Source organism: Schistocerca piceifrons, chromosome X, assembly GCF_021461385.2.
Source record: "Schistocerca piceifrons isolate TAMUIC-IGC-003096 chromosome X, iqSchPice1.1, whole genome shotgun sequence".
NCBI classification, from domain to species: Eukaryota; Metazoa; Arthropoda; class Insecta; order Orthoptera; family Acrididae; genus Schistocerca; species Schistocerca piceifrons.
The window spans coordinates 21,251,616-21,278,497 of record NC_060149.1 but is presented as its reverse complement, the minus strand read 5'-3'; the positions used below and the strand labels follow the sequence as shown (position 1 = coordinate 21,278,497).

The window sequence follows — 26,882 nt, the reverse complement described above, 5'->3', positions numbered from 1 at the left end:
GACCTCTTTTGAGTGCTGTCCAGTCAGTCAACAAATATTATAAGTTGTGCATATAAATTGTTCACTAAGGTGAATATTATCTTTGGTGACATTGGAAACTAAATGTCTTTTCACAATACTGACTCAATTTGTTTTATTTCTGATGGAGAAGGAGCAGTCTCAATAATTTCTGGCACAACATCTGGCTCATTTTCTTCTTCCACATCCTCATTAATTGGAGTAAGTGCATCAGGGATAGGTGGAGCAGTAGGTGATGCTAGGCAGCGTTTCAGTGATGGTGCCAGGAAGCTGGTCACTGCTGAGACAAGGAAGAATGCAGCGGCCATGTAGAAAGGTATGGCATAGCTCTTGGTTGCATCATATACAGCTCCTGCTAGTGGTGACCCTACAATTGCTGCACCACCTCTGAACAAAATCAAAAGGCCAAAAGCGTTTGTGAGCTTATCAAGCCTCAGAAGATCAACAAGGATGATGGATGTGAGAGATATGTAGCCAGCTGGAAATGAAGAACAAAGTTGTTAACTTAATCTGTAATATACATATGAGAAATTTTTGATAAATGTCTTTATGACTATCAGCTTTCATGAGAGAGCTTATCTAAATATATCTGACTAGTGTTTTCCACACATTATTAGTATGTGTAACCCTCATTTTTAAGAGAATCAAATAAGATTTGTAACAAAACAAATTCTAATTTGATATGGTGACAAGCAGCACCAAACATTCTGTGTAAGATTAGATAAAATTAAATCACATAGGCTGAACAGGAACTGACAGTTGTTTGTCTACTCATTAATCACACAAAGGTTCTGCAGATACCACTATGTATTTAATTCTTAGTAGTAAAATGTGACACGTGTAGATTTACAATCATTATTATATTTTTACCAGTTATTATTATTATTATTATTATCATTATTATTATTACCATTTTGATTTAAAAGTCCTGTTAATCTCACTTTAGGTCAATTAAGACACAGCATCTTACTTGTTATTTTACTTTAGTATTTGAAAAGAAAAAGAACAGAAATGTTGATTTGGGCCCAGCGGAAGGCAACTGGCCAGACTAGTTGTAGCATTAAAGAAAGTAAAATGATATGATAACCAGACGTATATTACATATAAAATAAACATTTATTTTGTTACTTTTCATTAGTCAGAATTTTATGTAATACTGTCTACTTATGTTTCCTCGGATACTGCATTTTCTGTTCAGAAATAAAAATTAGCTGGCTTTGGCATTCACACTTTTGTGACAGTCAAACAGTTCCTTTTGTCTTTTATGTGGGGTGTATTTTCTATGTGTAATTTTTGTAATGCGTTAATTAAGTAGTGACATCAACTCACTTGGTATGATTTTCTGGTATTACATAAAATTTACAGGGTGTTTCACAAGCCTACTTATCACCTCTATGAGTTGTAGAGGGGAAGCAGTAGAGAAAGTTTTGATAAGGAACTCATTTCCAGAAATGTGCTGTTTTGATGTAAAATAAGTTTGAAATTCGGTTAACATTCAAATCTCCCATTTCACAGTACACACACAGCAGACACAATGAGCCTGTGGAGTAGGTAATGTTTTGAATCCTCATCATTAGATCTGTTTCTGGCTGATGAATGACATCCTTTAAAATTTGAGAGTGCAGCACATATATGGAGCACTGCAGTCAACCTTCCTAGCTGCAAACATACCAGCTACCATTATAGTCAGATGAAAATGTTGAGAGATGTCATAATTACAACAGGGACTGACGGCAGTATCCTTTTCTCAGTTTGTGTGTGTACTGTGTAAGTAGGAGTGTTGAAAGAGATATTAACTTTAAATTTATCTTATATTCAACCTGTACATTTAAGGAGATGGGATCCTCATCTAAACTTTATCTAATAACTCCCCTCTACAACCTCTAAAAGCTGGTAACAGGAATTGTGAAACGCCCTATATAGTTGATTAGGTTGATTGTTATTAACAGGAAACATATGTAATTTCTCTGTTGGACGGTTTTTCTTCATATTAAGCAGGAGTTATTTATACAGTTCTTAATACTCTAGGTGAATCAGTGTGATGCTACAGCAAAACTACTGTTGCAAATTTTGTAACTGTTTTTTCATAATTTCCCAATGTTTCTTATCAAACACCTCCACCAAAGTTCATATTTATTTATCTATTTATTTATGTGGAACTGTAACAGCACAGCACAGTGAGTTATATATTTCACAGGGAAAGACTGAAAAACATAAATCTGCATCACTCATGGTTATTTGAACCATCTGAATCCTGCGTCTCCAACCATGTCATCTTCTTTGATGTTTCTTTGCCAGTTTAGGTTTCATGTACATCTACATCTACATTTATACTCCACAAGCCACCCAATGGTGTGTGGCAGAGGGCACTTTACGTGCCACTGTCATTACCTCCCTTTCCTGTTCCAGTCACGTATGGTTCGTGGGAAGAATGACTGTCTGAAAGCCTCCGTGCGCGCTCTAATCTCCCTAATTTTACATTCGTGATCTCCTTGGGAGGTATAAGCAGGGGGAAGCAATATATTCGATACCTCATCCAGAAACGTACCCTCTCGAAACCTGGCGAGCAAGCTACACCGCGATGCAGACCGCCTCTCTTGCAGAGTCTGCCACTTGAGTTTGTTAAACATCTCCATAACGCTATCACGGTTACCAAATAACGCTGTGACGAAATGCGCCACTCTTATTTGGATCTTCTCTATCTCCTCCGTCAACCCGATCTGGTACGGATCCCACACTGATGAGCAATACTCAAGTATAGGTCGAACGAGTGTTTTGTAAGCCACCTCCTTTGTTGATGGACTACATTTTCTAAGGACTCTACCAATGAATCTCAACCCAGTACCCGCCTTACTCACAATTAATTTTATATGATCATTCCACTTCAAATCGTTCCGCACACATACTCCCAGATATTTTACAGAAGTAACTGCTACCAGTGTTTGTTCCGCTATCATATAATCATACAATAAAGGATCCTTCTTTCTATGTATTCGCAATATATTTCATTTGTCTATGTTAAGGGTCAGTTGCCACTCCCTGCACCAAGTGCCTATCCGCTGCAGATCTTCCTGCATTTTGCTACAATTTTCTAATGCTGCAACTTCTCTGTATACTACAGCATCATCCGCGAAAAGCCACATGGAACTTCCGACACTATCTACTAGGTCATTTATATATATTGTGAAAAGCAATGGTCCCATAACACTCCCCTGTGGCACGCCAGAGGTTACTTTAACGTCTGTAGACGTCTCTCCATTGATAACAACATGCTGTGTTCTGTTTGCTAAAAACTCTTCAATCCAGCCACACAGCTGGTCTGATATTCCGTAGGCTCTTACTTTGTTTATCAGGCGACAGTGCGGAACTGTATCGAATGCCTTCAGGAAGTCAAGAAAAATAGCATCTACCTGGGAGCCTGTATCTAATATTTTCTGGGTCTCATGAACAAATAAAGCGAGTTGGGTCCCACACGATCGCTGTTTCCAGAATCCATGTTGATTCCTACATAGTAGATTCTGGGTTTCCAAAAACGACATGATACTCGAGCAAAAAACATGTTCTAAAATTCTACAACAGATCGACGTCAGAGATGTAGGTCTATGGTTTTGCACATCTGCTCGACGACCATTCTTGAAGACTGGGACTACCTGTGCTCTTTTCCAATCATTTGGAACCTTCCGTTCGTCTAGAGACTTGCAGTACACGGCTGTTAGAAGGGGGGGGGGGGCAAGTTCTAACTCTGTGTAGAATCGAATTGGTATCCCGTCAGGTCCAGTGGACTTTCCTCTGTTGAGTGACCCCAGTTGCTTTTCTATTCCTTGGACACTTATTTCGATGTCAGCCATTTTTTCGGTTGTGTGAGGATTTAGAGAAGGAACTGCAGTGCGGTCTTCCTCTGTGAAACAGCTTTGGAAAAAGGTGTTTAGTATTTCGGCTTTACACGTGTCATCCTCTGTTTCAATGCCTTCATCATCCCGGAGTGTCTGGATATGTTGTTTCGAGCCACTTACTGATTTAACATAAGACCAGAACTTCCTAGGATTTTCTGTCAAGTCGGTACATAGAATTTTACTTTCGAATTCACTGAACACTTCACGCATAGCCCTCCTTATGCTAACTTTGACATTGTTTAGCTTCTGTTTGTCTGAGAGGTTTTGGTTGCGTTTAAACTTGGAGTGAAGCTCTCTTTGCTTTCGCAGTAGTTTTCTAACTTTTTTGTTGTACCACGGTAGGTTTTTTCCCGTCCCTCACAGTTTTACTCAGCACTTACCTGTCTAAAACGCATTTTACGATTGCCTTGAACTTTTTCCATAAACACTCAACATTGACAGTGTCGGAACAGAAATTTTCGTTTTGATCTGTTAGGTAGTCTGAAATCTGCCTTCTATTACTCTTGCTAAACAGATAAACCTTCCTCCCTTTTTTTATATTCCTAATAACTTCGATATTCAGGGATGCTGCAATGGCCTTATGATCACTGATTCCCTGTTCTGCACATACAGAGTCGAAAATTTCGGGTGTGTTTGTTATCAGTAGGTTCAAGATGTTATTTCCACGAGTCGATTTTCTGTTTAATTGCTCGAGGTAATTTTCGTTATTAGTTCTTCCATGCACCTACACTTAGCAAATGGGTGTCGCTGTCACAGACTTAAGAAGTGTGTTTCAGATGATCATCAAGCTTGTATGAATTGTTTTATCCATAGGACAGACAATAGGATGAATTTTAGCCTGTTTCAGCACCGATATACACAAGTGCAGGACCCTTGGAAAAAATACTTTTCTCAACAATAAAACATTTAATATGCAATTATCAGCAGCAGAATTGGTAGCAGCATCAGTAGCAGTGGTAGCAGCAGCCAAAACAGCAGCAAGAGCAGCAACATGAATTGACACTACACAATACACACTCTTGGCAAATAAATCCTCGATATGCATCACGTTGCCCAAGTGGTGTCATAATGATAAATTATAGAAAATCTCCATTATGCTATGGCAGAGAAAACTGAGCATGATCTGCATATAAACATGTCTGATGGAGAGTTGTTAACACTAAGTTGCTAGTTATTAAAAGTGCAACACTGAGAAAGATAATGTATAACAAAATTTTACTTATTGTTTATAAACAGAATATTAGAAAAATACATGATTAAATGTGTAGGTGATCTGGGAGTATAAAGGATCAAAAAATTAGCGCACAGAACTGACACCATTGCCAGCAACAATGAATCTGATCCAGGTGAGCATCATGGGCACTGTGTCAAAGTGAAATATGGGTATGTCACTCCGTGCTGTTTTAAATCACTGCCAGTGTTCATCAATTATATTGGCTGACTAGTCTGTCTCTTGGCAACCCATCACCAGATATTATCAATAGATAAGACACCTTGAGAATCTGCTGGCCAGATCAAGAGTCAGACGCCCTCATTATTGATGTAGGTCAGGATATCTGTATGACTCATTAAATGTATCCCACTGATATATTAAGAATATTTTTTTGCTGTTTTCATTATTTTCTGTGTGACAAATGTTTGTTCAAATGGTGCTTGACTTTCTTAACATTTCATACTCTTTTCTCCCATGTCTACATTTTGTCATGCATTTATTTTGACCTTAATCTTTCTCTATCCTCTCCAACTTTCCCAAGCTATTTCCAAACTTTGTCTTGCACTTTGTCATGCTTGCTTTGCTTTCACCCTGTGACTGCTGTCTTTTTATTTCAGTATCTTTCTGTGTGTCAGACACTTTTTCATTTTTAACCATTTTTTACAATTATATTTCTGACTGTCAATATTTATGTGTGAACCATTCTTTTTCTTTTATTTTTACAGTTTTGAATATAGATTATGTCATGAATATTTCTTTCCTTTTCCTCAGTTACAACACTTATATGGTTCATGGTATTTTTCACTGTATTTCCTTAGCTTCACCTTCCAGGGTTTGTTTCATGTAAATGATGCATTTTAAGTGTTACAGTTTGCCTGTATCTGTATTAAATATAACAAGATAAATATTTTTTATAATTAACAATAGCAGTAATAATCATTTTAGTAGTCTTTCAATGCTAATACTTACAGACAGCAAGACCAAAAAATATTGCCATTGCAACATATGCTGCATAGGTATGACAGAAAGGTGTGGCAGCAACAGCAAATGTGCATACAACAAGGCAAATATTATTCAGCAGCAAAGAGTCCATCCAAGGAAAATCAGCTAGATAGCCACATGCCACTCTCCCCACGGTGTTAGTAATACCAATAATTGACAAGAGAAATGATGCTGAGTTGGAATCAGTTCCCTGGAAAAAGAAGAAAAAGGAATACGTGAATATGAAACAGTTGGTAATATTGAGTTTGCAGTTAAGTTTTGCACAGGAGTTTTACAGCTAAAATAGGAATTATAAACAAAATAACGAATTTGAGAAATATTTTTCTTTGGTGGCTAGTAATTTACATTTTGAGACAGATTTGCCATTTTTGTTTTCTATAATGGATGAGCTGTCATGTAAGGCCACTTAAGGACCTGAAGAATAAATATTACTAATAAAGTAAGAGTACATCAGGCCTCAGCCACAATTTGGCATTGAAATAAGTCAAATAGTGACAACAAAAATGTGTCCTGGACTGTATCTCAAACCCAGATATCCCAATGTATGAGACCTTTTGTCTTAACTGCCATTGTGATGGGAACAACTCACGCGGGCCTGAAGAAAAAGAAGGGACAACAGTAGGTAGTGTCAAGTGTCTCCTCCCTCCTGTCTCAAGACAGACTCCAGTGGATTCTCAGTCAGGTAACAGCAGTAATAGAATGAAAAAGCCGGAGGAAGGCATCTCGTTCTTTCATCAAAATATAAGGGCCTCTCAAACAAAACAGATCAACTTCTTATTAACATTAATGAAAAGGATAGTACAAATAATGCTCAGATTTTGTGCTTAACTGAGCACCATGTTACTTGTCATCTATAGTAAGTTATAGTTTAGTAACATACTACTGTAGGGAAAGTAAAGACAAAGGTGGAGTAGCAATTTATGTTAAGGATAGTGTAGCATACGAAGCTATAGATATCAAGAAATATTGTGTGGAACAACAATTTTAGGCATGTGCAACAGAAATAATAACTAAATTCTACACAATAATAGTGTTGGCTGTCTACAGGGCTCCTTCAGGTGACATAAAAACTTTTCTACATTTCATTGAACTCCTTCTGTCAGGGATAGTTTCAAAATCAAAGGTTATTGTACTTTTAGGTGATTTCAGTATAAACTTTATGAGAGAAAATAAGATTAAAATTGACTTTGAGATTGTGATGACCTTACATAATCTGATATCAGTAATAAACTTCCCAACAAGAATTACATCTGAGTCCCAAACTCTGATAGACAACATTTTTTTAGATGTGAGCAGACATCAGGATTATACTGTCAGGCAGGTTGTAAGTGGGCTTTCAAATCATGACGAACAAATTCTCATTCTTTATGATGTTAATCTGTTCAAAAAACAATTTCCTCAATGGAAATTCATAAGAGTAATGAATGAAAAGACAAAAGAAACTTTCAACCATAGGTCGCATCAAATGGATTGGTCTTTAGTATGTAGCCATGATAATTTTGATACTAAATTTAACTGTTTTATAAATGAATTCTGTGCTCTTTTTGAAGAAATATTTCCCAAGAAATGGGTCAGAAACAGTGCTTCCAATTCTGTAAGTAAGCCTTGGATTACAAAAGGTATAAAACAGTAATGTAGAACCAAAAGGGAAACTTATGCTGCAATAAGATTATGTAAAGATGTAGAAAAATGAGAACACTATAGATTATACTGTAAAATTTTAAAGAAACTAATACACAAATCAAAAGCCCTTTATTATGAGAAGAAAATAGATAAGTGTAACAATAAAATAAAAACAGTTTAGAACATTTTAAAAAAAGAAACAGGATGAGATACAACAAGCAAAGAAGATGTAAATAAAATCAGATATGAAGGTACCCTAGTAGATAACCCCAAAAGTGTGGCTGAGATTTTTAATAAACACTTCTTATCAGTCACTCAACAGATTGGTTGGAAGCGCAATGTTGATGAAGCTGTAACTCTTTGTCAAGAAGTATATTCAAACACAATTTCAGAAATGCACCTTAATCCTGTCACTGTAGAAGAAATTCAAAAAATCATCATGTCTCTAAAAAGTAAGAACTCTGCAGGGGTTGATAATATATTTAGTAATTTATTGAAATTACGATGAAATCCCAGTCTGCGTAATTAAAGATTGTATAGACTCCATAAAGGGCCCATTAACAGACATAATTAATGAATCTTTCGAATCTGGATACTTTCCGGAGTACCTAAAACAAGCAAAAGTTATACCTATCCTTAAAAACGGAGATGTGGAAAATGTAGAGAACTACAGGCCGATCTCTATACTGTCTATCATTTCTAAAATAATAGAAATACTAGTCAAAAAGAGACTGCTAAATTACCAGAATAAATATAATCTTCTTTCCAATGACCAATTTGGTTTTAGGCCCGGAAAAGGCACACAATATGCTATAGCACAGTTCACTAAAGTAATTTTAGAAGCACTGGACAAAGGTGAAAATGTAAGTGGTATCTTTTTAGACTTGTCCAAGGCCTTTGATACAGTTGACCACAAAATCTTACCTCATAAATTAGTGCAAATAGGAATAAGAGGTGTGACAAAGAAGTGGTTCAAATCATACTTGGAAAACAGAGCTCAACGAGTTGAGATATCACAAGTTTCAAACAATTCCCTTATAAAACACCTGTCTGACCCAGAAAATGTGAATATAGGCGTCCCACAGGGAAATGTATTAGGCCCAATATTGTTTCTTATATACATTAACGACTTCCCACAAAGTATCAGACATGGCGAAAAAATACTTTTTGCTGATGACAGCAACATAGTAATAACAGGTGAAAATCCAACACAACTGTCAGAAAGAGCAAACGAGGCCCTCAATGATGTCCACAACTGGTCATTAAAAAATAAAGTAACCCTAAATGTAAAGAAAACTAACTATATTAACTTCCAATTGAACAGAAAACACAATGCCACTAGAATAAAAGTTAGTAATAATGAATTAGAATGTGTAACAAGTACCAAATTCTTAGGGATGAATGTAGACAGACAACTGAAATGGACAAACCATGTCAACATTTTGCAAAGAAATTATCCACAGCATGCTATGCTCTCAGAATCCTTGCACCGGTATGCAATAATACCCGTCTTAAAATAACATATTACGGATATCTACACTCAGTCCTCAGCTATGGGATCATGTTTTGGGGAACAAGTGCCAGTAACATACAAACTGTGTTCAAAGTACAAAAAAGAGCCATAAGGATAATAACAAATAGCAACAACAGGGCCCACTGTCTAGAATTATTTAGAAAGCTAGGAATTCTAACTGTTTCTTGTGAGTATATCTTTCAGAACATAATGTTCATTAAGATAAATCTCAACATGTACAACACAAACAGCCTAATACATGACCATGAAACAAGAGCTTGTCACCACCTCCATCTAGATAGAAAGAACAAGGCAAAGACGCAAAAAAGTATATTTTATAATGGGATAAAACTGTATAACAAATTACCACAAGAAATTAAAGAAACAAATGAGCCCCTCACTTTCAGACAAAAGCTTAAAACCTTTTTAGTAAGTAATTGTTGTTATACTGTAAAAGAATATTTAACATAGATGTAGATTATTAGCAACATATGACATTATCACCAAAATATTATGTAATTATAAATATGTGTATGACTAGTTATAAAAACTACACAAAATATGAGAAACCTGTTTAACTGTAAATGTATGTGTGCTCATGTGTTGTAATCTGACGACATCCCTACAATATTTATTGTTCCACGGATGAATAAATAAATAAATAAAAATAAATAAATATTCTTGTGTGTGGATATGGGACAGTCTCTGTCATATTTTCAATGCTTCCCTTCAGAAAGGTGTTGTTCCCAGTAGACTTAAGTATGCCATTGTGAAGCCCCTGTACAAAAATGGCGATAAAGCTGAACTAACTAACTATCGACCCATCTATTTGCTAACAGCTTTCTCCAAAATTTTAGAAAAGCTAATACATGTAAGAATTACTGATCATCTCACGAAGAATGGAGTTCTTAGCAAGAGCCAATTTGGCTTTCAAAAGGGCCGTTCAACAGAAGACGCAGTCTATGCACTTGCAAATGAAGTCCTAGAAACCCTTAATGAAAAAATGCTAGCACTTGGTATCTTCTGTAATTTATCCAAAGCATTTGATTGTGTTGATCACCAGATTCTCTTGCAAAAAGCAAAATTAGTAGGAATATGTGGTGTTGCAGGCAATTGGCTACAGTCCAAGACAGAAAACAAAAGGTTGTCTTGAATAGCTCAGGTGGAGTATGTGATGTTTCCTCACATTCTGACCCTAGTTCCATTACATGTGGAGTGTCTCAGGGCCCCTATTATTCCTGGTTTTTATAAATGATCTACCATCATGTACAAGCCTGACATGTTAGTTTACATTATTTGCAGATGATACCACAATTTTTATGAGCAGTAGAATGGATAGTAATCTTGAGGAACTCAGTAATCACATACTTTCATATGTGGTTACTTGGTTCAAGGTGAATGGTCTCTCATTAAATTCCAGTAAGACCAGCTTTATTCAGTTCTGTACAAAAACAGAAAAAGAGAGAGAGATAAGTGTGGCATGTGGTAATCAGCCAATAGAAAGAATGGAAAAAACAAAATTTTTGGAGTGCACATTGACAAGAAAATGAACTGGTCTTCACGTATTATAGATCTCTGTAAGAGGTTTAGCTCTGCTACATATGCTCTATGGGTTGTCTCTACATATGTTGAACCTAACACTGGAAAAGTGGCATACTGTGGCTATTTTCACTCACTCGTTGAATACGGCATTATTTCTTAGGGCAACCAGCCATTAGCAAGGAAAGTGTTCTTTGCACAGAAGTGAGCTTTAAGAATTATATGTGGATTGTGTCCAAGAGACTTGTGTAGAAATAACTTTCAAAAACTTAAAATATACACAACTACATGCCAATATATTTTTTCTCTCATGTGTTTTGTCTGTAAAAATATAGAAATATTTCAACCAAACAGTAATTATCATGAGCATTAGAAATTTGAGCTTGGCACAAAAGGGTGTCCGCTACACTGGAGCAAAACTCTTCAATGCTCTTCCTCCTGGAATAAAGACTGAGATTCATAACAAGAGTAAGTTTAGGAAAGCATTATAAATATTTCTGCTAGAAAAAGCTTTTTACAGTCTAGATGAATTTTTAACTAAATAAATTGTAAAATTTTAATATTATATAATACAAGCTGACATAATTCTACTAAGAATGTTATTTAACTTGAGCTCTGTATCTGTGTGTGCTCTGTATCTGTTTTCTGTAGTGCTTTAACGATTCTATGGAAATATGTATTTTCTTTTTTCTGTATTGCTGCTCAAAGAATTTACTGTATAAATTTTTATATAATTATGTACTCAAATGTCTGTATATACTATACGATTATCATACTGTATTTGTAAAAAAGTGACTCGTTCCACATCCTTGTGAACCCAACACAGTTGGACCTATGGAAGACAAAATAAAATAAAATCAATCAAATACCGACCCAACCCCAATTCTCAGCTTGCAGAACACTATACATGTAGTGTCCATTGTCCATTATTCCCATTGCTCATAGCTTCACCTGATTCCCGCAAGTGTTCATACATAGTGTGCTTCTGCGCTGAAGGTATCCGTATTCGCCATCAGGTGTATACATATTATTGTATGAGTGTTGGCATTTTTTTGGACATGTCCATTGTCCTTGGACATATCAGAAGGGACAGACACCATTTTTTGATTCAGCAGCCATATTTGCACATGACAAGAGAAACTCAGACCTCAGTCACAACCAGGCATTGTAATTAGTTAATTGGAGGCAAGAGAAAATTTGTGCCAGACCAGGACTCAAACCGAGATATCCTACTTTACACGAACAATCATCTTAACTGCTTTCACTATCTGAGCACGCTTTCCATCTAACTCAAACAGACCCCTTAACAAACCACTCCATGGTCATTGAAATATTAAGGGTTCACCTACAAATTTATATGTTTTCTCTTCTGTTCCAACAGCTCAATAAATGAGTTTGTGCACAATCCTGCATAAATGACACTCAAAGGAAAACTTCTTTTTCAGGGACATTCTGTCTTGGGTCATATTCTGAATTTAAAGTTCCAAAGAAGAGACACTGCACATAGACCAATATACACTCCTGGAAATGGAAAAAAGAAGACATTGACACCGGTGTGTCAGACCCACCATACTTGCTCCGGACACTGCGAGAGGGCTGTACAAGCAATGATCACACGCACGGCACAGCGGACACACCAGGAACTGCGGTGTTGGCCGTCGAATGGCGCTAGCTGCGCAGCATTTGTGCACCGCCGCCGTCAGTGTCAGCCAGTTTGCCGTGGCATACGGAGCTCCATCGCAGTCTTTAACACTGGTAGCATGCTGCGACAGCGTGGACGTGAACTGTATGTGCAGTTGACGGACTTTGAGCGAGGGCGTATAGTGGGCATGCGGGAGGCCGGGTGGACGTACCGCTCAACACGTGGGGCGTGAGGTCTCCACAGTACATCGATGTTGTCGCCAGTGGTCGGCGGAAGGTGCACGTGCCCGTCGACCTGGGACCGGACCGCAGCGATGCACGGATGCACGCCAAGACCGTAGGATCCTACGCAGTGCCGTAGGGGACCGCACCGCCACTTCCCAGCAAATTAGGGACACTGTTGCTCCTGGGGTATCGGCGAGGACCATTCGCAACCGACTCCATGAAACTGGGCTACGGTCCCGCACACCGTTAGGCCGTCTTCCGCTCACGCCCCAACATCGTGCAGCCCGCCTCCAGTGGTGTCGCGACAGGCGTGAATGGAGGGACGAATGGAGACGTGTCGTCTTCAGCGATGAGAGTCGCTTCTGCCTTGGTGCCAATGATGGTCGTATGTGTGTTTGGCGCCGTGCAGGTGAGCGCCACAATCAGGACTGCATACGACCGAGGCACACAGGGCCAACACCCGGCATCATGGTGTGGGGAGCGATCTCCTACACTGGCCGTACACCACTGGTGATTGTCGAGGGGACACTGAATAGTGCACGGTACATCCAAACCGTCATCGAACCCATCGTTCTACCATTCCTAGACCGGCAAGGGAACTTGCTGTTCCAACAGGACAATGCACGTCCGCATGTATCCCATGCCACCCAACGTGCTCTAGAAGGTGTAAGTCAACTACCCTGGCCAGCAAAATCGCCGGATCTGTCCCCCATTGAGCATGTTTGGGACTGGATGAAGCGTCGTCTCACGCGGTCTGCACGTCCATCACGAACGCTGGTCCAACTGAGGCGCCAGGTGGAAATGGCATGGCAAGCCGTTCCACAGGACTACATCCAGCATCTCTACGATCATCTCCATGGGAGAATAGCAGCCTGCATTGCTGCGAAAGGTGGATATACACTGTACTAGTGCCGACATTGTGCATGCTCTGTTGCCTGTGTCTATGTGCCTGTGGTTCTGTCAGTGTGATCATGTGATGTATCTGACCCCAGGAATGTGTCAATAAAGTTTCCCCTTCCTGGGACAATGAATTCACGGTGTTCTTATTTCAATTTCCAGGAGTGTATATGCACCTGACAGAAAAATCTGATACTGTCAGTGCAGGTGCATAATAAGTCTGAACTCTTGAGGAGTTATTTAATTAATGTAAGTGTGTCACATAGCACATTAACAAAAAAATATATCATAATACAGGATAACTCACTGAGTCCTACTACTTACGGCGTCTTTGAGCCAATCACATATATGGGAACCTAACTTTATTCCCAGATTCTTTTTTTAACAGTCTGTAGTGGGTCACCATGTCAAATGCTTTCCAGAAATCGAGGAGTTGCCCTTAGTTCACAGCTCACTGGAAATTATGTGAGAAAATGATAAAATGAGTTTTGCATGAGTAATGCTTTCTAAATCCCTGCTGATATGTGGACAGAAGCTTTTCCATCTCAAGCAAATTTATTATATTGGAATTCAGAATATGTTCAATACCTCCAAGGCAAAAAGGATACTGGTCTGTAATTTTGTAGACTCTGTCTTTTTTATATATATTTCACACTTCAGTAAATATTTTAGAGTATCTTTACTTTGCACATGGTCTGATTTTACTCCCTGCATGTTGACTGGCAAGTGTTCATCAGAGGGCCTCAACAACTGGCTAGACAGAGAAACTCACCTGTGCATTTCAAAAGTGCTCTGCTACCCAAGTAGCTGCGTTCTTTGTGTTTTGCACCCCTGACATATCAAGGGTAGTCCTACAATTCTCCATCTAATAATACAGGTCCTGAAGTCTGCAGGCAAGACCAACAGAGAATCAATGGAGCCTTTGGGTGAGACCCTCCACTTGGATCAAAACCAAAGGATTCTGATCAACTCTGAGTCTGAAATTGCAAATTTTGAGCTCTACTTGCACTTTGAAAGTGAGGCCAGTGTACTTCCATGAACTGAGGACATCATCAGAACCCAAACAACAGACATCATTCGTGCCAATGAGAGCCACAACTTGCAGATGACTCATTTTGGATGAGGCCCCCTGGCAGACATGCAAAGCACTGATTCGACTTTTTTCCAGCTCTAGAGGTTACTTCCCTAAGGGGTTCCGTAATTTGCCTAACAATGGAACTCACATTAACTACCAAACTCCTGTCCCCGTGTGACTACATGGACCCTGCTGAAGGAGAAGCCAGAAGCCACCTGTCCACTCCAGCCTCAACATTTACCCTCTTCCTTGAATGAGACAAACATGTTACAGCTTGCTGGTCCCCCTACTGTTCAGGTAGATTCCCCACACTGGGTATAATTCTCAGTGCCTAGAGCGCTCGTGTGAAAGAAGCAACACCTGAGGTATCCCATTTGATGGACCAGATTCTCCACTACCTCCACATCCTGAGGCAGCACCCTGCAAGTGGCTGACAATGGCCAAAGTTGTTCATAAACTGCAGCCACCTCCTCCTGCATCTGCACTCAGTATGCAAACACTTTATCCATTCTAGTACTAGTAAAGCTACACTATAGAGAAAGCTAAATATGTAACTTTCTACTCTCTTGGTGTGTCACCAATGGATGCTAGAGCCTGACAAAGCTGCAACCAATTGCCACTGCCCATTCAAAACCAAACAAATTAAATATACATGAAAACACACATAAAAAGCTTAATAGCTCACCACTGACTCAAGTCTTTTTGCCTTTGCATGACTTTTGGCCAATTAATATATAATATTATATAGTGTCTGTCAGAATATTGCTAGTGAAATGAACAAGATGTCTGTGACTGTTGTAAAGTTTTGTGCCACCACATTACACCCAAGTTTCATGAAAAACTTCAGACAAAACTTAAGTCAAACTTAATTTCTTTTCATAACTGTCTACAGTTACCTAGATCATGCTCAGCCCATGAGCATTCAGATTAATACAATATTAACATACCTACTAAACACAGACTTCACTTCTGATACTTTATTTTATATGGAAATGTAACCACACTGATACACATCTTGGTTATTTTTACTAGAAATTCTTATCATTGAATTTGGTAGATCATAAAGAAAGTGAACCATTAAATACTTGTCTTTCCAGTTATTAAGCTACACAAGAACCTAATACATTTCATTTATGTATTTCTGTTTTATTGTATATATATTCCTAATTATGTGTATTAAAGGGTTGTAAGAATGTTACAGTCTGTCCAGTCATGACTTTTAAATGATTAAACTAGGTAATAAAGATAATAATAAAAAGATGTTCTTACATCAAGAATTGCAGCATCAACCAGGTACACAAATGGTACATACAGTCCCATCATGCCAAACAAATTGCTGATGCTAATGAGCATAAACACGGGATCTTTGAGCAAAGACATGTCCATCATCGTCCCCAAAATTGATCTAAATGATTCAGGACAACACTGTGAGCATGCTGCAAAAAAAGAGGGAAGTAGTGTTTAGAAAGCAATGCCTTCATATTTCATTATTTGCACCTCAAGGTGTGATTCAAGAATTAGAAACTATATGGTAATAGTTGTATTTTTAATGAGCTTATCTCTCTTTGGATTAAATACAGTGCATTTAACATAGCAAAAGAATGCTGCAAAGACTCCTGGCTATGACATGTAATTACATAGACCCTATGAAGTTGATCTAAGGATGAAAACGAATGAAACAGCATGTATGATAGTTAACATGAAATGATCCCTTTTCCTTACACTTGTTTTCACAATACTGTAATAATTTCAATAAATTTCAAAGTTATAAATTAATTAGGGTTAAGGATAATGCCTCATGAAAATCAGTATTAATAAGTAAGTAGTAGGATGAATCACACTGTCCAACAATCAATCAGTGGAACACACATAAAAATTAGGTTCCTGTGACTCTATGGAGATAAGTCACTGAGGTCTGGAAAGAGGTGAGATACATACAAATGCTTCAAAAGTAAGACAACAGAATGACCAACGAGGGAATAATTCTGAGGTATATGGTCTGATCTCGGTTTCCAATAGGTGCAATAACCAGAAACTGTATTGACGAAACGTTCAGTTTCATCTATCACTTGGAGAAAGAAATATAGAGTAGTTTATTTAAATTTCTATGTCCACATTCACTTCCTATCTAAAAGGAAACCATCTGTTGGCTTCGAATATTTTTGGCCTGGATGCATTTCAACTGTTTGGCTTTTCAATTTCCGACCAAGTTAAGGTTGTTTCCATGGCTGTTCCTTTTCAGGACTTGGATGATCTGTGCTCCACTTTTGCGTCATTGTTTGCAATGAATCTCAGATGTGCTTCCAGCTTTCGGGCGTACATCACTCTACGGCCGGATGTGCAGCCTCGCTTTTTCCAGGCCCGGCCCCTTCCGGTGGCCTTATGGTTGGCAATCAAGCAGGAACTTGATCGGCTCCAGGCAGCTGGCGTTCTGGAGCCTGTAACTTACAGTGTCTGGGCGATGCCAATGGTGTTCATACGGAAACCCAATGGGTCCCTTTGGCTGTGTGGGGACTTCGGCACTACAGTCAATGCTGGATGCTGAATCTCAGAATGTCATGGTTACCGACATGCCTCTCGGATTGTATAAGTACAAGCACCTTCCCTTTGGTGTCTCTTCAGCGCCGGCCATTTTCCAGTGATTCCTGGAGCGGCTTACACAGCCTATCCTCACCTGTGTGAATTATCTGGATGACATCTTGGTCACTGGGCATTCCCGCCAGGAACATTTGCAAAACCTCAGCGCCTCATTTCACGCTCTGCAGTCTGCTGGTTTATGCTGTCAGCTGGACATGTGTTTTTTTTTTTCAACCGGAAGTGGAATACTTAGGCCACTGGTTTAGCAAAGATGGAATCTGCCCTTTGGGTCATAATGTCGCGGCTATTGAGGCCCTTCCTTGTCCCAAGGACTTATCTGAACTCCAGGTGTTTTTGGGCAAGGTTATTTATTACTTAAATTTCTTGCCCCAGGCTGCCTCCGTTGCTCAGCCTCTCAATCACTTGCATTGCAAAGGGGTACCTTTTGATTAGACTCATGACTGTGATCAGGTTTTTCTCCATTTAAAGGCGATTCTGAACTCCGCCCCTTGCCTTACTCCCTTCTCTCCAGACCGCCCCTTGGTTGTGGTGGCTGATGCATTGGCATACAGCATTGGGGCCATCCTTTCACACCGGGATGCCAATGGCTCTGAACAGCCCATCGCTTAAGCCTCTAAGACGTTGACCCCAGCACAACGGAACTACTCCCAGACTGGAAAGGAGGCCCTGGTGATCGTGTTCGCTGTCCAAAAATTTCACACCTATCTCTTTGAGGCAAAGTTCACCCTGTTGATGGACCATAAACCATTGGTTACACTTTTCGGACCCCACTATCACCCTCCAGAGCAGACGGCTCAATGTCTCCAGCACTGCGCATTGCTTTTATGTAATTACGCTTACACAATCCGGTATAAGTTCACCACTCACAATGCTAACGCAGATGCTTTGTCATGTCTCCCAGCAGGCCCCGATCCAGTCTTTGACCAACAGGAGGTCCTCTGTGTTCACATTGACTCCGCCCGCTGGGATGCACTGGATGGTCTACCTCTTATGGCTGCTCACATTGCTGCAGCTACCCGCCATGACCCTGTCTTGCGGCAGGTTCTCAACTATGTGTTCCATGGGTGGCCCTCCTATGTTACTCATTGGATGCTGTCCAATTTCAGCCACTGGCACCACCTGTCCCACAGGCTCTCCATTGTCGATGATGTCCTTCTGTTGGCCACAGAGTCGGATGCCCATTGGGTGGTCATCCCTCCGGAATTGCAGCTTTGGGTGCTTATTTTGTTACACCGTGGGCACTGGGGTATGTCCTGTATGAAAGTTTTGGTTCGCTGGCACGTGTATTGGCCTGGCATCGATGGCGATATTGAGCACCAGGTCCGTGGGTTCACTGTCTGTGCGCGTCACCAGGCAAGCCCCCCTCAGTCGTTTACACCCTGGCCTGTGCCTCGCAAACCCTGGGATTGCATCCGTATCGATTTTGCAGGCCTGTTTTTGGGGTCCATGTGGTTACTAGTCGTTGATGCCTACTCCACATACCCATATGTTGCCTGCATGGCATCCACCACCACAGAGGCTACACTCACGTTCTCGCCAATGAGGGTCTGCCACACACATTGGTCTCCGATAATGGTCCCCAATTCACGGCATCCTCCTTCCATGACTTCTGTCAGGCCAATGGTATCAAACATATCCGTAGTCCCCCTTTCCACCATTCGTCCAATGGCACGGCGGAGAAGCTTGTCTGCACTTTTAAACACCAGATGACGACGGCGGTCAACACGTTTCAAACCATGTCAGCCCTCACCCTGTTTTTGAGCACCTATCGCAATTGATGGATGCAGTCTGGCAGAGCTCCTCCATGGGCGACAGCCGCGGACCCTGCTCCATTTCCAGACACCATCCCCCTCCCGCCCCCAGTCCGGGCCCTCGCTGCAGTATGCTGCAAAACCAATAGTCAATGGCCTCTCAGACCATGACATGCAGTTCCTTCTGTTAAATGTTAATACTGAACAGGATGTAAAATCTGTTAAATCTGAGCTCAAGAGGGTAATCAATAAGCCAAAAATTGATTATTTTAGGACACTCCTCAGAGACATTCACTGGACTGATGTTTACAGTGCTAATGGCTTGAATGAAAAATATAACACTTTTGCTACTAAAGTGCTTACCTTATTCGAACACTGTTTTCCCCCAAAACTTACCAAGGTTAGAGCAAAGTCTACAAAGAAGCTATGGATTACTCAAGGAATAGGGGTATCTTGTAAAACAAAAAGAAAACTCTATCTGTCAATCTGAAACAGTCCTGATGTTGATGCTATAGCACATTACAAGAAATACTGCAAAATATTAAAGACTGTAATATGGACGTCAAAGCAAATATATTACAAGGAAAAGATAGTCATATAAGATAACAAAATAAAGACAATGTGGGATATAGTGAAGGAGGAGACCTGTAGAACCAGACATGAAGAGGAACAAATAGCATTAAGAGTAAATGATACATCGGTGACAGATGTATATAGTGTTGCAGAACTCTTTAACAAACATTTTATAATGTTACTGAAAAAATGGGGTTGTCAGGTTTGGTAGATGCTGCTATGGAATACCTCAGACCAGACATTTCAAGCAACTTACATAATATGAATTTGACCCTCACTACCCCAACAGAAATAATGTCCATCATAAAATCTTTAAAATCAAAAACATCTAGTGGGTATGATGAAATTATTAATTAAAGAATGTGATTCTGAGCTAAGTAACATATTAAGCTATCTGTGTAACCAGTCATTTATCAGTGGAATACTTCCTCAATGGTTGAAATATGCTGAAGTTAAGCCACTGTTTAAGAAGGGAGATAAAGAAATAGCATCAAATTTCCGTCCAATTTCACTGTTGCCAGCATTCTCCAAAATTTTAGAAAAAGTAATGTACAGTCAGCTTTACAACCATCTTATCTCAAATAACATACTGTCAAAGTCACAGTTTGGATTTCTAAAAGGTTCTGATATTGAGAAGGCTATCTACACTTACAGTGAAAATGTGCTTAATTCAGTAGACAAAAAATTGCAGGCAACTGGTATATTTTGTGATCTGTCAAAGGCATTTGACTGTGTAAATCACAATATCCTTTTAAGTAAATTAGAATATTATAGTGTAACAGGAAATGCTGCAAAATGGTTCAAATCTTATATCTCTGGCAGGAAACAAGGAGTGTTATTAGGAAAGAGACATGTATCAAGCTATCAGGCACCATCCAACTGGGAACTAATTACATGTGGGGTCCCACAAGGTTCCATTTTAGGGCCCTTACTTTTTCTTGGGTATATCAATGACCTTTCATCAGTAACATTACCAGATGCCAAGTTTGTTTTGTTTGCCGATGATACAAACATTGCAATACATAGCAAATCAAATGTAGTCTTAGAAATATCAGCTAATAAAATACTTGTGGACATTAATCACTGGTTCCTAGCCAATTCTTTGTCACTAAACTTTGAAAAAACACACTACATGCAGTTCAGAACTTGTAAGGGGTGTCCCATGAGTATATGTCTAACATACGATGACAAGAAGATAGAAGAAGTGGACAGTGTTAAATTCTTGGGATTACAGCTTGATAACAAATTCAACTGGGAGGAGCACACAACAGAACTGCTGAAGCATCTTAACAAATCTCTGCTTGCAATGCGAATTTTGTCAGACATAGGGGATATAAAAACGAAAAAGCTGGCATACTATGCTTACTTTCATTCCATAATGTCATATGGGATTATTTTTTGGGGTAATTCATCAAGCCAAGCTAAAGTTTTCCAGGCACAAAAACGTGCAGTAAGAGTTATATGTGGTGTGAACTCAAGAACATCCTGCAGAAGCCTGTTTAGGGAACTAGGGATACTAACTACTGCTTCCCAATGTATTTATTCCTTAATGAAATTTGTCATTAAAAATAGATAACTTTTTCAAACCAACAGCTCAATTCATGGAATCAATACCAGAAATAAGAATAATCTTCACAAGGATTTAAAGTCACTTAGTCTTGTACAAAAAGTTGTGCATTATTCAGGAACACACATTTTCAATAACTTGCCAGCAGCCATAAAAAGTTTAACAACCTATGAAATTCACTTTAAGAGAAGCCTAAAGGATTTATTGGTGGCCAACTCCTTCTACTCCATTGATGAATTTCTCAATAAAATATAACTTCTGCACAATTTCAATGCAGTAATGTGTTCATTGTAAATATGTGTGTGTGTGTGTGTGTGTGTGTGTGTGTGTAAGTACAATCTGACTTCTGCACCATTTCAGTGCAGTAATGTGTTCATTATAAATAAGTATTATACTAGTTGTATTACATGTTTATTACCTTATAAATATATAAATAAAACTTTTTTATTTTAAATTCAGTGCATTAGTATTGGTAAAATGATTCTTTTATATAGTGTTCATTAAAAAATGGTGATCATTCCACTTGGGACCTGTGGAATGGTACATTAGCTTATTTGTTTTAGTTGTAAATATTTGTCATGTATTGTTGTTTTTCTGACATGTTCCACATACTGGAGGACCTCCTCACTATGGATCAGTTGGAATGAAAGTAAATCTAATCTAATCTAATCAGACATGTCATTTGCTCAGCTTTGTAGGTTCATTGAGCCATGTTGCATAACTATAGTCAGGAAATGGGCTTTCTGCAGCAAGACAAGTATCTACCACACGGGCAGTGTGACAATGTCTGGAGCACCACACATTAACAACATGGCAACCATTGGGACAGTTTTGCTTGCCTTGGCACTAGAGATAGTCAAACTGACACCGATGTGCTGAATGACAGCACAAGACACGGGAGTGTCAGATATTGCATTTTCATATGAGCTCCTCCAGCACTACTATAGATGTATATGTTTGTGGAAGCTCTGGGAATGAATGTTGTCTGTCTGTATTCAACATTGTCATATAGACCCAATACCTGGCATGAAGAAAGTCATTAGGTTCACTACAGGACCATCTGTGGGGGTAATTTGGGTCACACGTGTTACATTTCTAAGATGTTATGGCTGGTGTGTATCATTTATATCTGCTGTGATGTCACATTTCAATAAGATAGCTCAAGACAGTAGGTTGCCCATGCTGTCTTGAGTTACTCCCACACATAGAGTGTTCAACTGTTAGCCTGACAAGCATATTCTCCAGATCTCTGATACAATATAAATATTTGAGCATGGGTAGCCAAGAGACTGGCATGTCACTACTGACCAGTCACAAATATTGATGAACTCTAGTATAGAGTCGAAACAGAGTTGTATATTATCCCACATCTGTCATCCCAGCTCAGTTGAACTATATGCACATACTCTCACACATCCCCTACAAATTTAATCATGTGTTCTTTCCTACCATACAGTGTATGCACATTAAGTAAGATTATCTACCCATCCTAATACCGTAACCTTGATGGTCGACAGTGTAACAGTACTTTGTTGAAACAAATTATGTTTCTGTTATTATGTGTTACAGCCTGCTTACAAATATTTCATGTAATTTTTGACAATGCCAGTGTGATGGCATATACATTTTTTATACTGAATATTAATTCTGGTATGTACAAAAATAGTAATTTTTATTTGTTAAAATTCACTCTTTTTTAATTTTTGGTTTATCATTTATCTGTAGAACTATTTCCATATTTTACACAAATCTGCTAATACTAACATGTCTAATATCATTGTAAAATATGATTCAATGGGAAATAAAGCTGCTACTATTATAATATCAGCTCCTACTTAAACATTATTTGAGTTCTAATAAAATAAAATCATACATATTATGAGTCAAATATATTTTATATTCTTCCAAAATGTACTTTTCAAAATATCCCCTTGGTTGTTAAAACTGCAGTTTTCAATATTAATAGCGCTTCACCATCGCTTCTTTGTTCTAACATATCCTTTCTCTCATGTACGAGCATTGTGTAAATAAAATACAATAAGCAAATAAAAATCAGCTGAAAATAGCTAATGACTATCCTCCAGAATATGCTATCTTTTCCTTTACACCAAATCCTTCCTGTCCTTGTTCAATTTGATTCTTAATTCCTCAATCTCTTTTTGATTCACACTCTGATGGCTTTTCATTTTGTGTAATTATTTATGTGAAAAATCAAATAAAAACATATGCAAGGTGAATGTGTAAAAAATTGAATCAACCATAAGGTACATGTTATTAAACATTTTCAGGCAAAAAAATACACAGACTGTTCCAAAAACTTATGGATATATGACTTTTAGCACAACTACCTACACTACAGAATGTTCCCCATATTATTTATTTAATTTTTTTTCATTAGTTACAGCTGATATGCAGTTCTCTTGTACTTATGTGTTCATAATTACATGACAGTGTAGGTACATATGTATTTGGTAGTCTGCCAACGCAGTTTGAAAATTATTAGAAGAGAAATAAGGTAAGCACTATGGTAACAATGTTTCTCATGGTTAGGGCTTTTATTCCCATGTATTTGGTAGTCTGCCAACACAGTTTGAAAATTATTAGAAGAGAAATAAAGTAAGCACTATGGTAACAATGTTTCTCATGGTTAGAGCTTTTATTCCTAGAAGGAGACTACTAAGTGAAATTTAGTATACCGTAAAACAGCAGCCAAGTCTGTGTCATGAACTCATACTGTTCCCTGAGTATTCTCAGTCTCCTTAAAAACAGTGGATCACATACATACACCACTCTGCTACAGTTTATCTGCTAGTTCTTACGCTCGAAAGGGAACAGTAGTCCCCGAACTAAACAAATAAATAAATGATTCACTGGGTGTTTTAGTCTTTAAAATACATTAAACTGCCATTCCCTTGTTCCTTTTATTTAATCCCTCAATAAAGTCCATGAATCCAAATGCACATTTACGTTTGTATTCTTATGTCACTTCTCTACTCGCAATTCAGAATACTATGGAGAAGGTTCATATTCTATAGCAATGAATTTGTTCACCACTCCGTAAAGAAGGAAAGAAGCTGCTATAAATGATTGCTGTTAGTGAGCGTGGTTGTTCAAGAACCTGATAGGTAAATGAAAATCATTTCATGAATTCTCTTGGTTGCCATTAGACTCAGTTTCATTAATACACTGATGGAAAAAATCAAAACACCGTAAGGTAATTAATGTAGAGTAATGAAATTTCAGGAACGCATTTGTCTAGGTAACATATTTAAGTGACTAACATTGCAAGATCTCAGGTTAATGTAGGTGTGAGGTAGGCCATTGCAAATGCGAAATGCTGGTACATTAATAACTAGTTTAACCATCAGCATGTTGAATGCAAGCCTGGAGATATGCATGTATTGTGTTTTATGGGTGCTGGATGTCAGTTTGTGAGATGGAGATCCATGCCTCTTGCACTTGGTCGGTCAATACATGTACACTTAATGCTGGTTATGGATGATGCTGGAGTTGTTCTCCAATGATGTCCCACATGTACTCAATTGGAGACAGATCTGGTGATCGAGCAGTCCGTGTTGACATTCTGTAGACCATGATGGGTTACAACACCAGTATGTAGGCAAACGTTATCCTGTTAGAAAATGCTCCCTGGAATGCAGTTAATGAATGGCAGCACAACAGGTCAAATCACCAGACTGACACATAAATTTGCAGTCAGGAGGAACGGAATAAACATGAGAGTGCTCCTGCTGTTATAAAAAAAATCACATCCCAGACTGTAACTCTAGGTGTAGGTCCAATGTACTCGTATTGAGCAATCGGACAGGTTGGTTGCAGACTCTCAGCTGGGCTCCTTCTAACAACACATGGCCATTACTAGCACTGAAGCAGAACCACCTTTCATAAGAAAACATAACAGATCTTCACTACACCCTCCAATGAGCTCCCAATTGACACCACTGAAGTCGCAAGTGGTGGTAGTTTGGGGTCAGTGGAATGCATGCATCCGGCTCAGAGGTGTCTTTGAAGTAACCAATTTTCAACAGTTCACTGTGACACTGTGATGCTAACTACTACTCGAATTGCGACTGCAGATGCAGTACAATGCACCAGAGCCATATGTGAAACTCAATGGTCTTCCCTCTCAGTAGTGCCATGTGGCTGTCTGAAGCCACATCCAAAGTGAAAGGTTACTAACGCTCAGGACTGTTACAGTGTGTATTTAAAGCAAAGCTGATTTGCGTCCTCACAGTGGCACTACAAGTGCCACAGACATTGTCTGTCAGATGTAGAATCACACCTACCAGCTCTTATTTATGTTGCACAACTTCTTCTTGGTGTTGCAATTCTTTTCCATCAGTGTAAATTAACACAGAAATTCCTAGTTCCTCTACTAGCTTACCAAGCCTCTAAGTAAGTCTGTGTACTTTCTGACAGATGAGGTATCGGGTTTACCATCATTTGATTCTTATCCCAAGAGCTTAAGTGTGCAATTTGTGAAAGAACTGCGAAGTGTTGTCACGAAGTAGTTTCACAATGGCTGCAACAGTTCAAGCTTTATTTTGGATGTTTGGTATCAGGTAAGATAAACAAGTAACTGAACTTCCCAACTTCACTAAAACATGATCATCTAAGAAATCTCTAAAGTTACGTTTCTGCTTTGTGTATAGTTGCTGTTCGTGAGTGTGAGTTTAAATAAGTGTATTAAGTAACAATTCTGATCTACAGTATTTAGTGTACCTACGGTACCACTTGTGGCATGCCAACAGGTAGTCTCAAAATTAAAAACAATTTACATATATTATAACAACAAAAATAATAAATTATTGATAATATAATGTAAATGGACAGATAAAAACTCTACTCTCCACACAGTGTCAGGGGAACACATAAACAAAAATAGTTAATGTTTACAAGCGTTCTGGCAGAAGAGATCAAGGGGCAGGAAGAGGGGTGAAGGAAAAGGACTGGAGAGGTTAAGGGAAAGGGGTACAGTTCAGAAAAATCACCCAGAATCCTGGGTCAGGGGGACTTACTGGACAGGATGAGAAGGAAAGACTGATTTACATATATTGATACAGAAACAGAAAATAGCAATACTTACTTCCTCCTCCCTCTCCCTCGATGTCTATTTGATCCTGAGGATATTTGGGCAGTGAAATTACGCTTTGCCTGTAGCTTGTTAATGATTTCTGACTCTTGTATTCAGGAAGATTTATTACAGAACCTGAGTAGAATATATCCTTTCGAGAAAGTGGCCTCACTATTTCACGTTTTTCTCGGGGAATTCTTGATTTCGATGTTGTAAAGCATATGCTCTCATTTTCTCCTATCTGAAAACGAAATGGAAGTTTGAGACAAAGAACATTTTACCAATTGCAAGATCTGTTTTATACTGGGAAAGAACAGTATTTTTATCTTATTTTTACCCTACGTTCATTCATATTTCCCAATCAAAATATTATTTTCAAAATATTTCCTTTAGTGATTTTACCAATACTATAAAGCTAACAGGTGACACTGGCGTAACGAAGGATGGGACAGATAAAGGATTCTTAGATATGAAGAATGGTGGAAGAATGCAATCCCCAAGTACAGATGGAGAAAAGTTTCAGGAGGTGGAGTCTGCTGTGGGCTTTGCTCTGGATGGTAAAGAGATGCTGAGTACAGGTGAGGTTACAGTCCAGGTGAGGTCACGCTGAAGGTGACGCCAAGATATTTCAAGGGGGGTTAGGTGAGGTAGAAACCAGGGAT

General features: G+C 38.8%; 1 protein-coding gene across 1 annotated transcript; it reads right to left on the bottom strand.

Annotated features, from left to right (window-relative positions):
* On the bottom strand, nucleotides 1-26,572 carry LOC124722152 (monocarboxylate transporter 3-like). Its single transcript, XM_047247356.1, has 5 exons — nucleotides 26,558-26,572; nucleotides 26,233-26,461; nucleotides 15,909-16,075; nucleotides 6,094-6,316; nucleotides 1-496 (listed from the first exon to the last, which is right to left on the bottom strand). Exons 1-5 carry the CDS (start codon nucleotides 26,570-26,572, stop codon nucleotides 111-113), a joined length of 1,020 nt encoding a protein of 339 aa, XP_047103312.1. The 3' UTR covers nucleotides 1-110.
* Nucleotides 26,573-26,882: the final 310 nt, after the last annotated feature.

Excerpts from the sequence above, each read along its gene's own strand:
- LOC124722152 (XM_047247356.1), bottom strand. Across the intron at positions 16,076-26,232 it reads CGAGGGAGAGGGAGGAGGAA|CATGCTCACAGTGTTGTCCT; the intron begins GTAAGTATTGCT and ends CTTTTTTTGCAG. Across the intron at positions 6,317-15,908 it reads TTGATGCTGCAATTCTTGAT|GGAACTGATTCCAACTCAGC; the intron begins GTAAGAACATCT and ends TTCTTTTTCCAG.